The sequence below is a fragment of the Macrobrachium nipponense genome, chromosome 11, assembly GCF_015104395.2.
Source record: "Macrobrachium nipponense isolate FS-2020 chromosome 11, ASM1510439v2, whole genome shotgun sequence".
Taxonomy (NCBI): Eukaryota; Metazoa; Arthropoda; class Malacostraca; order Decapoda; family Palaemonidae; genus Macrobrachium; species Macrobrachium nipponense.
Window position 1 is genome coordinate 13,814,478 of NC_061087.1, and position 14,182 is coordinate 13,828,659.

Here is a 14,182-nt window from a genome sequence, read left to right on the forward strand (position 1 = left end):
GATATTTTTTTCAATTCATATTATAACAAGTATATCATTGGGTAACAGCTTACATGAATTTAATTATTATTATTACCTCAAAGTGTATTTTAAGTACAATAGAAATAAGTTCACTTGATTATTTTCAAATTTAGGGGCAGTAACATTTAAAAGTAAAGGTGCATATAACATTGAGACAAATATTTTATAAATTTAATTGCTGAAATTAAAACTTCCATATGTGGTCCAACAATTTAATTTTTGCTAGGGCCTAGATGGGACAGGAAACCTAATGCAGATACCTAGACCAGGCCTGACTGGCTTGAGAATAAGAAAGCAAAGGCAAAAATGAATGGTCCTAACCCTAAAGGAAGCGATTAGCATGTTTTGCGAGAGGGTTAAATTAACTGAACCTTGGAAAACAGAAGCAAGAAAAAATTCCAAAGCTCTTTAATAAAGGAAGAGCAACAAACATCAAACCAAAATAAAGGGATAACAAAGCTACAAAGTGGCAGAAAGAAGGATCTAGAGAAAAGGTAAGGCGGGGTGTCAATACACTGCTCTTAATCTTAATATTGTTAAGATAAAAAAAAAAAAAGAGCATTAGAAGAGCACACTGTAGCCACTAGAAAGACTGGCACAGTAACAGGGCTCTTTTTACAGATATAGCTTGAAGTATATATAATCTGGTTTTTAGATAACTTTTATTAGAAACACTTGAGAGTAACTACCAAAGGAAATAGATTTATGTACGAATTCCCAGTAGTACTAGTTATCTTTGTACATAATAATGCTCTCTAAACTATCAAAACATAGCAAGCAATGTTATGTTCTAAGGGCAAAAAAAAAAAAAATGCACACACACACACAAAGTATGTCATACTTGGATGAATGTGCAGGAGGCTCTGGTGTTCCACTAAGTGAAGCAGTGGATGCTGTAGTTGAGTATGATCTCACAGTTCCATTAAGGGATGAACCATCCCCAAAGCTGCCAGGAACACCTCCATTATTGGAAGTCTCTGATGGAGTTGGAGGAATATTTGCGGATGAAACGGGAAATGATCCATTGGCAAGGGGATTCTTCAAATATCTGCGACTGCCTTGTGCTGATCCATCTGTAATATAGGAACAGATTGCAGCCATGAAGACTTTTAAATATAGGTGATGATAATATTTCCTATGAATTAATGCTAAAGTATATTACTGCAGCATGTAATGTAAGAGTTAATAATTACTGTACTACTTACTTGTGCTGGCTCTGATACTGCCATTACTATAATTATTATTAATAGTTTGATTATTGTTATTCTCAGGAGATGGGAGCTCAATGCCTGTGAGTCCATCTTGTTGCACAGGACTTCCCAAGGGAGTCATCTGTCTGCCATTACCCTGCATCTGTTAAGGAAATATTTTAAAAATATCATACAGTATTAAAAATATTTGAATTATGTATAAAAATATAATGCAGAACTTAATTTTCAAAATGTTTGCATCCATATATACATCTCCTAGGTTCTTCAAAATACAATTTGATTGTATCCAGCAACTATTAGACACAAAAACCTCATGTGTAAAAGTAAACTAATAATTAAAACTTGACCAACCATACTGTGCCACACTTTTAAATAATTCAAGTCTTTTAGTGTAATCCTTCAAAACTTTTTCATTCAATGGAGTAACTGGGGTAAAATCTAGCCTTGTTGAAAATTATGGAAGTACTGATTTAATTAAATTAACATACCTGATGATTCAGAGGTGAGAGTGGATCAAGCTTGGTGTGTGGAATGCTGTTGGATACAATCTGACTCATTTTTGTTGGTAGAGCTGCATCACTGTCGTCTCGGTATTTCTTGCTGTATTTCAAAAGAAGTACATCATTAACTTTTGTAGTCTTACATGGAATATTAAAAAACTGGTAGTATTCTTTGAAAATTAAAATGAAAGCTTACATAATGGGAGATTCCTTAAATTTATTAGGTGAAAATTTAAGAATAATTAAAAGCTTGAACACTTTCCCAAGTGGGTATTCTTCATTATACTATACACTGGAGAAGTCAGTTCATGAAATAAAAACCTTTCCTTCAGACAAAATTGTGACTTAAAATAATTGCTCTCAAAGTGTAAATAGTAAAGTTAAAAGAATCCTTCTAAATTTTCTGGGCTACTTCCAAGAATATATTTAATTGGAAGATTTATACAAGTTTCAAAGAAATACAAAACAGTTTTGAAAGCATCATTGAGATGTCACCATAGGTTAAAGTTGACAAGATGTGTAATAAGAAATTGTGACAAAAACCTTCTGGAATATGCAGAGAAAGAAAGAGATTACCAAGAAATTCTTCTACATTAGAAACCATACTTTTCCTGTTTAAGAAAATAGTAAACCACCATCATATGAAAACTACCTAAAATAAAGATAAGAAATGAGGATGGCAAATAAAGATTTTGTCTTTACTTAATCTTAAGACAAATACTATCTACATCTCATGTCCTTATCTGGCTGCCTAATTATTACAAAGCTGAAGACTGAGTAGAGTAAAGTATTAATCATACTAGGCCCATAATTATCAAACAAACTATATTTTCATAATTAAATAGTATTGCAATAACTTTAAATCATCATTAAATATTATTTAGTAATATATGTAGTACTTTGTACTATATAAATTTTTTTAGCAATCATTAAAAATAACTGTAAATGGAAGGAATATGCATACCTTCACATCCTGACTATATCATCATAGCTAATGTTGCCACATTTATGCTAAATAAGCATATGTTTTCACTTATGAAGTTACTGACTTGATTGGCATGTTTCCACATTTGAGGCCTCAATGTTTCTTTGGAAACTTAAAACAAAAATTAAAATGTTGAACTACCCGTAAAGGCTAGATTTTTTATGATATGGTTTGGAAATTGAAGCCTTTTTTAATGCTTGAACCAGCTGTGAGAGGCAACAAAGGAACAAGACCATCTGGAGAATTGATGGTGACAGGAGCAGAGGCCTGTTGATTATGGTAAGGCTTGGTCATGCAATTTGAAAGAGCAAATTTTTTAATGTAATGAAATATAATACAAAAATTGCATATCTTAACTGATTAAGATCTTAAATAAACAAGTACTTTAATATTTGCTTATATGATCCAATTTATCATTCTACTTTAGTTAAAAACAATTGCACACTAAAACATCCGTTAACGCCTAAACTTTATGTATTAGGAGAAATTTATTTGGACATTCCCTTTGTGTGTCACAAATAATACTTTGCAGTGTAAGCAGTGTGGATGAAATATGCTAAGAAGAAAGCAAAAAAAATATTCGAAGTCATATATAAAATCATATTTGATAGTGGTCATGGAAGTAGAGTACCAGTTATGTATTTTAATTTAATTTTCTTCTACCTGCAATTTTGTAACAATCCATCTTTTTCCATAAAGGCACGAACAGCAGAGGAAAATTTTGTTGACTTTAAATTCACCCATACTACTACAGAAGTAAAGTCTGTGGTAAAGTTGTCTGCAACCAAAGATAAGATGCTAATCATTAAGTGCTTCATAAAGGAAAGACTATACAACCCAAAACATACTGTAGTAACCCACTTACACAGATCCTACATTCCTCATTTTGGTTGGGAGAGCTGCATTCTGATCATCTGTGGTTTTTTTGCTGCAAGAGGCCAGTTTTCCATTGACAAATTGAAACCAAAATAATGTACTAAAATATCTTTGGTTATCGGCAATAATTTATTTTACTAAGTGCCTGTACTGCCTACTGTGCTAATAACTGAAAACTCGCTATATACCTAACAAGTTACTTACAACCAGTGACTGTAATTGCTTACTTTTCCCTATCTACCTTTCTTACTATTTCCACAAAAGCATACCCAGTATCATAAAAGAATAAAGTTCTGTACTTACTTTTTGTGAATGTAAATAGCTAGACAAATGATTACAAGAATGAAAACTCCAAGGAGAGCCCCAAAGATGACCATGAGGAGAAAACTTGAACCAGCTCCAAGAGGCGATGAACGAACAAGACCATCTGGGAAATTGATGGTGACAGGAGCAGAGGCCTGTTGATTAAATTACACTATTATAGAACATCAATCTACACCTTGCGCACTAATTAAAATACATACTGTATCACACTTTTGAAACACAACAGTAATACAAGTGCAACAAAATAACAAAGGCTCACAGTTCTAGGTGGAATTCCTGAATCCTTGGCAAAGACAACAATGTGAGCTTCTGTTGAATTGAGAGATGTTAGGTCTCTGATTCTAAGCTCACCATCACTGCCTATGGTGAACATCCTGCAGAGCAAATATAAAAACATGATATAAATTAGCAAATATAAAAATACAATATAAATTAGCAAATGTATAAGCATAATATAAAATAAATATGAAACCTCCATGTCTGTAGGTATGATTAGTTTCATTTTCACTGTACTACTATACCACAGTAAATCATACATCAATAGCAGCATGCATGCATTAATAAGTAGATTATTTAGTTGTCTGAGCTGAAACAAAGTAAAAACAAAATAGAAACTTCTCATTCAAGTGTATATCACTCTTCAATTTGCATTTCAGACCATTTAAAAGCAAAAGATGGCAGTTAAATCTTACTTTGCATCCTGTCCCATGACAGTTAGAGTGATCTGATCTCCCCTGTCACCGTCAGCTACTTCTACATTGCCAACGCCATCTCCAGGTCTAAGTGTAGTCGAAGTCACAAAGAATTCATACTGTGGGTATCGAAAACGTGGGTCCCAGTCATTTACATTGAGAACCTGGACCTTCAGTGTAGCAGTGTCATTCTGGAAAAACCAAAGAATTGATAAAAAGGTTAATTATTCACATAACACTTGTCATTTCTGTATTGTGAAATTGGGAAGAGAAGAAAAATTCACTCCATATTTTTGTAAGGATTGTCCCAACAAAAGGGCTATATATTACAAGTGAAAATATTATCTGTAGCCAAATGCCTTGCTCTGGAATCTGGGATGATTAGTGTTCTAGGAGACACAGAACCTTCCTAAACTGTCCCTTACCACACATCTGGGCTTCAGTCTATTCTATTTCACCAAGGGGATTCAAAAGAACATGCAGATTACATTACTTACGAAAGTTCCATCTGTTACGTAGACTTTGAGGTTATATTCTTGTTGTTCTTCAAAGTCTAATTCATGGTCTAAGAGAATCTGGCCTGAAGGTGAAATACGGAACACTCCATCTCCACCCCTTTCCAGGCTAAATCGAATACCCTGTTTGGAAAATGACAAGGTTTTAATAATTTATTGGAAAAATTTTCCTGGAAATCAATAGTGCATTTCTATTATTTCAAAGAGAAATATTCTTGATAATATCATATCATCAATGACTTCCTTAAATGGGAATAGTATTGCCTATGAAAAATGTGTAACTTAAGAGATATATTGTCAAAAAAGACACAAAAAGGTCTCATTCTCCTACTTTTTCCACATTTTTGTTTATTATTGTTGGAGCAATTAACGAGTGGCGCGGCAGATTCTCCAACACTGTTGCAACGTAATCTCTCTGCACAAACTGAAGCTGTGTCGAATGATATCCTCTCCTTGACAGGGTCACAGTTGTTAAAGCGTATCGATCAGGATTGTCAACTTGAGTTGCCTAAGGAAATATTTGAATGTCAAAATCAATACATAAATATGGTACATTTTAAATCTAAAAGTTGACGCAAAGATAATATTTAATGAAAAAACTCAGTTAATACTGTCTCAAAACAATGGACTTTTCTTGCAACATTATAGCACACACACCATTATATAAATTATAAACGTATACAATTATTTTATGAAACAGTAGAGTGATGGATGGGACTTACCCTGACTACAAGCGTAGTGGGCTGAGTTAACTTGTCATCTGGGAGGTCCTTGGCTATCGTGATCTCCCCGGTTTTGGGATCTATATGGAACCACGATGCTTCCGCTTCATCTGTAAGAAATGAAAGTTGGCAATTTAATTCCCACTTACACTGGTAATAATATCACGATAAAAAACCTAGCCCTTCAGTGTGCATATATATATATATATATATATATATATATATATATATATATATATATATATATATATATATATATATATAATATATATATATATATATATATATATATATATATATATATATATATATATATATATCACACACTATATATATATTACTGCATTTCAATTTCTTAATCTTGTAATTGGCCAACTTCTGCCTCATCCCTTGTACACTCACCTCTACTGAACGAGTAAATAACTGGGGCCATAATACCCTCATCACGATCGGCGGCCCGAACAGTCTCCGGCTGCACTTCCACTTTCGTCCCCTGTCACAAGAGTAAATAATGAATAAAGTCACGAGAGTAAATAATGAATAAAGTTTAAATTGAATAATTTAATGACTAATATATATGCTACGCAAAACACCTTATTACCCCCAACAAGATCACTTATTCAACCACCACCAAAGTCCCCTAATTGGGTACTCAGCGAAAAACTCAGATGATATCATTCATATGAAATCAGAGGTTACCTTTCGAGGGTCTTCGGGAAGCACGGCCATGTAATGGTCTCGGGCGAATGCTGGATTCTGGTCGTCAGCGTCCTGCACCTGGACAGTCAGGACTGTGCTACTGCTCTTGGACACTGCGCCTTGATCCTGATCACGTGAATGAAATGGTTAGTGTTGTCTTGAAGTTATTTTATAACACATAACTAGAAAGTGCCTGTACTACTTGAAATGTATAAATGAAATTGTAAGTATTGTTCACAATCACACTAACTTGAAATAAAGAAATAAGTATATTACACAATCACAGTACAAGGTTTCTTACTTGGGCAAGGATGGTGAGGTTGAAAATGGGATTTCTTTCGTAATCCAGAGGTTTCTTGAGAACCAATGAACCGCGTAGTGGAGATTCAAAAGCAAAAGTATCCTGGAAACAAATATGAGCTATTTTCACTGGTCTGTCACAATTATCAAATGACCCAGAAACAACCAATGAGTTAGTTTGCCCCTTTTTCATATAAGAGAATGCTAGAAATACTAAATAAATCAGTAACAACAAAGTTTTAATTTATAAGCATTATTACAAAGGTAAACTTACGGAGTGAGGTCCTGGTAGAATAGAATACTGAACTGTCGAAAACGGGCCTGGTTGATCGTCGTCGACGGCCTGGATGTCTCCTAATATCACGGTCCCAACAACAGTCACCTGCAACATTCAAATTCATTCTTTTAAGTGCTCAAGATTTCGATAATTTACTACGAATACTTGAAGCATGTACATTCCAAAGGTATTCAAGCAAGAGGTTAACTGCTCATCAGTTTTGAGCGTGAAGACCAAAAGTTACCTCTGAGACATTGACGTAGTAAGGAGCGTTGACGAAGACTGGAGCATTGTCGTTGTCGTCAGTTACACGGATGTTGACAGGAATGGTGAAACTCTGCAAAAGAAATTTGTCGTGATGTATCTGATGACACGAAACCAATGACATAAAAGAAGGAAAGTTTGCTAACCATACGGATTACATAAAACAGTATTTGAACAATCGGAAAGGTATTACTATACAATATGAAAAGTTAGCCATTTTATCAAATCAGAGACAAACATGAAAGAAAATAAAATTAGAATCATGTATGATAAAAGAGGGAAAAAGAAGACAACTGTGAAAATAATGTTTGGGGTGCCTACAAAACAATAAACCCCCTTTAACGGGTCCCCAGGAAAATTGGCAGCATCCTGGGGATATATTAAGAAAAGAAAGAAAGAAAGAAAAGAAAAAAAAAAAAGTGGGGATTGGGACGACCCCACCTTCACCTGTCGCCTCATCTTTCGTGTCGCCTTCATCCGATAATGACCTCTAATGATGCCTATTGAGTAATAATGCTCCATTTATTGTCTTCCAACCCTAACCCCCCTCCCTCACAATCGACGATGTCCTCCTTGCGTGGCATACCTACTCGAGGGATGTGAAGCACAGGGAGATCCCCATATGCAAAAGGGAAGGCAAATAAAGACAATATTGAAACTCAATGACCTTATTGCAGAAAGTATAATAATAGCTTTATAGAAATGATAAAGGGATCTAATATGCAGCTTCATGCCCGGAGTCTTTTGAGCTACGACTTTTCCAATTTCAGAACTTTTATCTCTTCAAGAGTTGCACGTCCTAAACTAAACACCTTCTACAGTTTACGTCTTACACAAGAACTAGGTAGCTCATCTACAAGGCGATTACATTTTCCCGTGTTAACACAAACTAACCTCCTTTGGCTAAAAACACAATGAAGGCGCTCTGACCTAAACTTTACAAACATCGAACCAAACTATACAATGGCTAAAATCGTGCTTTTTTTCTGATACGGAGAAAATCGTTTCGTAATCTTAAGACTGTGTGAGATCGTAGGGAAGCCAAGATCATAGATTTAAAAAAGTAGTGCGTGATTCGGCTTCTTAATTTTCATGTAACATAATAACTATTACTTTAACGATTTGACCCAAATTCCAAAAGAAACAAGAGTTCGTGCCGTACGCCCTGAGGCATTTTTGTATTGTCAAACGGGGCCGGTTCATTATCATAAATTAGATACACTTCCATCATAAAATTTAAGGAAAATCGACATATTGGCATAAAAATGAACAGACATGACATGTGTATACTAACCGGGTCGGTGGTGCCTCTTCTATCACAGATGACGTTGACTATGACGTGAGCTTCACCGTCTTTACCCTGTAAAATGAATAATGATGTGTTTTAAAAACTTTCAGACGTTAATTTAACAAGGAAATACATTTCTGGGTCTCCAAACTGTACGTATTTGGCATTGTCACAACAGAATACATTAACAAATTATTTTACGTAATATAAACCACAACTTGAAACACTCGTAGAAATAATTTAATGAAATAAAATAAAAAACATAGACAGACAGACAAAAAGAGTATATATACTAAATTGTATTATAGATTTTCACGTATGCATTTACATATAGATGACACGTATTTTGACGAAGTGTTTCTTCTCTAATTAGACCGTAGAAAGAGACCCAACACGAAATTAAAACAAAATAAACCAAAAACCGCCTTTTCAATAATATTCATAGCAAGCAAAACCCAGCTGGGGTGACTCACCTCCTTATCCAACTTTTTCGTAAGCGTGAGGTTTTTGGAATGGGCCGAGATCTGGACGGGAGAGTTGCGCTCTTTTAATCTAAGATAAATGTCGCCGCTTTCACTGGCGTCGCCCTCCAGTCTTAACGTCCCTGGAAATGAAAGGGGAGAATTAACACAAACTTTATTCCATGAGTAAAGTGGGGAAAGCGAAAGAGAGTAACCTGGATACATTTGCATCTCACCCTTTCTACAAAAGTTGTGATGACGGATATATGGCTGAACTCACGGCATGCCGATTTGAAAATGACACCCCTGTGCTTTCCGCTGCTTTCCAACATGAACTTGTCACGAGAGTTTCGGGCGGAAAAAACCTTTTTTTTTTCCCAAGCGTCATTTTTACCTCCATCCTTCGATCCCACCTATAATGGTGAAATCATTACTTGGCTGAACTTAGTAGTTTCAGTCAATAATGCCTTTTATAATTGGAACAAAATTTGATATATATTTTGTGTGTTCCTGTACTTTCCACTAATCTGCCGAACTGCTTTATTTACGCGTAGTTAATTTAAGGCCAAATCGGTTGGGTAGCACAATTACAAAGCATCAATTGCTTTATATACCAACTCAAAAGACCCGCCACCCGAACAAAACTTGACTCATATCGCAGGCATTTTTTAACTTCCACGATACCGGGAACATTTTGTTTCAACAACTGTATTCCATACTACCAAAGTGGATAGCCTTGCTTAAATCTCTCTACATGACCAAGCCACCACAAAACTCTCTGATCCCGTTTCTGGAAAATCTTTTGTGACCCTGTTGACGTAAGCGGGGGAAATAGTTACTGGTGGTTAGTCAACTGGGTCGCAACCAAGTTCGAGAAAAGCTTGGGATTAACCACCAAATACCAAAATTATTTGATCAGAATCATAGGTTAAAGATAACTGCAGCCACTCCATATAAAGGGAAAGGCATCTTCTTAAGTTATCTGCATATATATTACTAGACACACAAATTTCACAATTGCCACAAACTGTCTCCTTCCCAGCTGAAAGCCAAGAATTAAAATAGCATCATAAATACAGAATCGCATTCCCAACAAAACCAACTGACGAGGGGGCCAAAAGCTTGTATGAATTGAGACATTTGAAACATGCGTCCGCTCTCAAAATCAAGGATAACACTATTGTTGACAAAGGTAATACATATTCGTGCACATACGAGCAATTTACCTTGATGACCGTGTCAGAAAGGCGGCAATGATTTGAGCCCAATCAGTCTAAAAAAAAAAAAAAAAAAACCTATACAAACCTTTTGGGCGTTCTACTTCTACTAGTGACCCATAAAAAAATCCCGGGGTGTGCACGAAAACTATATATACAGTATATATGTATGTACTTAATTATACATATGTATACTGAACCTCTTGAATTTTTCCCTTTCGAAGATGGTGGCCCCAGAAAGGTAGCGGTTCTTAGCAAGTCGACACAGAAAGAGAGAGAGAGAGAGAGAGAGAGAGAGAGAGAGAGAGAGAGAGAGAGATTGTTACATCAGTAAATATCTCTTCAGAAATGACAGGGAGTGAGAGAAATGAATGACCCCGGTGTAACTTCCTTACACGACCACACTCACACAGAACAAACACTCAAAGCTTTATACGTGATCATTTTACGGGAAGAAACTTTGGCGCCTCAAAATAGCGTGTTGTGTGCATCGTGAACGGGCGGCCTATTCACCTGGCTGCAGCAGCACAGGAGGATGGATGAGAGGTCAGAAATTCTGGAAGGGATGACCCAAACCTGCCCTTTTACTAGTGGCTTTACATGGCTTTCTCTTTTAACTGTAAAACCATTAAATACCATTTCATTTTAACGGTAAATGATGCGCTGCATATAACTATTCACGATAAAATGAAATGTGAAATTATCTCGGAGTTTAGGTTTTAATTTGGTTAAATCAGTTACCGCTTTCTTCATAATTAACTATTTAACAGACATGCAAGAAGTAAAAAAACACTTAAATCCAAGGAAAGTGGTATTCTTTCCACTGCACTGAAGACAATATAAGCTAGTGAAAAGGCCAAACCTGCAATCATGATTTTAATTGTTCCAAAGTAATCTGTCTTACATTGGTAAAGTTAAACAATGTAACAACAGCAATAACAGCAATTAAACTTTAAGTAAAAGCGTGTACTGGTTTCTGAGTCTTTATATTAATATGTCTCTAACACGAATCAAACTTAATCTTAGATAGACGATTTTTTGACACGCCTGTTAAAAAAAAATTGAAACAAACTTTAATTAACGCATACTACAACTCCTAACAATATTTCAAGAAAACTGTTTTCTTCAAGTACGACAAGCCCCTTTTCCGTGTTCACTTTTAACCGGTTTACCATTCAAGTCTTGCGATTTGCGAACTAACCTTAAAAGCAAATGAGAGAGGAAGAGAAAAGCCATTGTTTGTTAAGTCATCGAAAAGGATCTCCCGCTGATTTCAAGGAAGCTCCTCTCATCTGGCTTCGTGATATTTCCATCCTGTTTTCTCTTGGCCTTCAGTTTTCCTTGTTTATTAATAAGTGCTGTTTATGTGTTAGGATACTGAGTCGTTGGTTTATTTATCAATCTATCTATTTATTCATTAAGTAATCTATTTCAATTTGTATTACCACCATATTCCTTAGATTTTCTCCCCATTTGAGCATTTGATTCGGCTAAAAATTACTGAACAAGATTCGAGTCCTTTTGTTTTTTTTATAATAATAATAATAATAATAATAATAATAATAATAATAATAATAATAATAATAATAATAATAATAATAATAATAAAAAGAAACCATAAACCACATAGCAAGCGAATGCCCGGCACTTGCACAGAACCAGTACAAAAAGAGGCATGATTCAGTGGCAAAAGCCCTCCACTGGAGCCTGTGCAAGAAACATCAGCTACCTTGCAGTAATAAGTGGTACGAGCACCAACCTGAGGGAGTGATAGAAAATGATCAGGCAAAGATCCTCTGGGACTATGGTATCAGAACTGATAGGGTGATACGTGCAAACAGACCAGACGTGACGTTGATTGACAAAGTCAAGAAGAAAGTATCACTCATTGATGTCGCAATACCATGGGACACCAGAGTTGAAGAGAAAGAGAGGGAAAAAATGGATAAGTATCAAGATCTGAAAATAGAAATAAGAAGGATATGGGATATGCCAGTGGAAATCGTATCCATAATCATAGGAGCACTAGGCACGATCCCAAGATCCCTGAAAAGGAATCTAGAAAAACTAGAGGCTGAAGTAGCTCCAGGACTCATGCAGAAGAGTGTGATCCTAGAAACGGCACACATAGTAAGAAAAGTGATGGACTCCTAAGGAGGCAGGATGCAACCCAGAACCTCACACTATAAATACCACCCAGTCGAATTGGAGGACTGTGATAGAGCAAAAAAAAAAAAAAAAAAATAATAATAATAATGGAGCCTGTGCAAGAAACACCAGCTACCTTGCAGTAATAAGTGGTACGAGCACCAGCCTGAAGGAGTGAGAAAACGATCAGGCAAAGATCCCCTGGGACTATGGTATCAGAACAGATAAGGTGATACGTGCACATACTAGACCAGACGTGACGTTGATTGACAAAATCAAGAAAAAAGTATCACTCACTGATGTCGCAATACCATAGGACACCAGAGTTGAAGAGAAAGGAAAGAAAAAAATGGGTAAATATCAAGACCTGAAAATAGAAATAAGAAGGATATGGGATATGCCAGAGGAAATTGTATCCATAATCATAAGAAGACTAGGCACAATCCCAAGATCCCTGAAAAGGATCCTAGAAAAACTAGAGGCTGAAGTAGCTCCAGGACTCATGCAGAAAAGTGTGATCCTAGAAACGGCGCACATAGTAAGAAGAGTGATGGACTCCTAAGGAGGCAGGATGCAACCCGGAACCCCACACTATAAATACCACCCAGTCGAATTGGAGGACTGTGATAAAAAAAAAAATTAAAAAAAAAACAAAAAAGTAAAAAATACTTTTCCAAATACTGTGAGGCCTGTTAAATACACGAAAAGTCCAAAGCGAGTCTCAGTTTCTGTAAGAATGATATCTCAGAAATAACAGAGAATCTGATGAAAGTGAAATTTTGATATAACTTGTTTTCCCAAATGTACGCAGGTAAGAGGTTAAAGCAAAAATCAAGATTTTTTTTCCCTTTTCCTAACCTTGCAACGTGGGAACCTCGGTATTCACTTTCACAACCAAGAAATGACAGTTTTTTTTCTCTCTCTCTCTCTCTCTCTCTGAAAAAATGCCTGGTTTATCACCTTTAAACATATAACCATTTAAAAAAAATTCTCTTTCAATTTTTAGGTATGCAATAAATGGCGTAGATTTTAAATTACATTTTAAATGACTAATAGTCTGAAAGCCTTTCATTCCCTCACTCTCCGAGATCGTAATCATCACGTACATCATATCTAAAAACTTTGCTCGGATTCTGATGCCAATCTTCGTCGATAAATTCAACAATCAAACCAATTCACAAAAGGTAAACAAGACGGAGAATCTGCTTTCGAGTCAGCCAGCCATCATGCCATTAATCTTATATATGTGACCTCTGCTCACCTTTTACTCCAAGACTCTTAATGCCTCAGAGAGAGAGAGAGAGAGAGAGAGAGAGAGAGAGAGAGAGAGAGGATAACCCAGACTTTGTAGTGATTAGATTGAAAGAGGTCAGAAGCAGTGCGCTTGGGCGTGTATGTATATATACATGTATACATATGTATATAATACTATGTATATTATTATCTACTATATATATATTATATAAAATAATAAATCATATGTATATATAGTAATATATATATATATATATATATATATATATAAAGTATTCTCATAACAAAGGGTGGCTCGTGAGAAAAGCAAAACAACAGCCGCTACCACATTCATCCTTTTAGCTATTGGAACAAGAATGAACCTCAGGTAGAGGCGCATCATCTCTAAACACACTGCATCAATCAACTCATTGGATAGCTTACCCCTC

At 35.6% G+C, this 14,182-nt stretch overlaps 1 protein-coding gene across 2 annotated transcripts in view; it reads right to left on the minus strand.

Moving 5' to 3' along the window:
- Positions 1 to 14,182, minus strand: part of LOC135226410 (protocadherin Fat 3-like) — a 378,891-nt gene that overhangs the window by 8,289 nt on the left and 356,420 nt on the right. For both annotated transcript variants that reach the window (XM_064265980.1, XM_064266066.1), the window contains exons 4-19: positions 9,148 to 9,278; positions 8,681 to 8,746; positions 7,367 to 7,459; positions 7,120 to 7,227; positions 6,847 to 6,948; positions 6,546 to 6,671; positions 6,249 to 6,339; positions 5,847 to 5,956; positions 5,456 to 5,632; positions 5,107 to 5,247; positions 4,610 to 4,800; positions 4,177 to 4,291; positions 3,897 to 4,051; positions 1,721 to 1,832; positions 1,227 to 1,374; positions 863 to 1,094 (exon numbers count right to left, since the gene is read on the minus strand). In XM_064265980.1, coding sequence (XP_064122050.1) covers positions 863 to 1,094; positions 1,227 to 1,374; positions 1,721 to 1,832; positions 3,897 to 4,051; positions 4,177 to 4,291; positions 4,610 to 4,800; positions 5,107 to 5,247; positions 5,456 to 5,632; positions 5,847 to 5,956; positions 6,249 to 6,339; positions 6,546 to 6,671; positions 6,847 to 6,948; positions 7,120 to 7,227; positions 7,367 to 7,459; positions 8,681 to 8,746; positions 9,148 to 9,278 — 2,098 coding nt within the window. The remainder of the gene's footprint in view (positions 1 to 862; positions 1,095 to 1,226; positions 1,375 to 1,720; positions 1,833 to 3,896; positions 4,052 to 4,176; positions 4,292 to 4,609; positions 4,801 to 5,106; positions 5,248 to 5,455; positions 5,633 to 5,846; positions 5,957 to 6,248; positions 6,340 to 6,545; positions 6,672 to 6,846; positions 6,949 to 7,119; positions 7,228 to 7,366; positions 7,460 to 8,680; positions 8,747 to 9,147; positions 9,279 to 14,182) is intronic.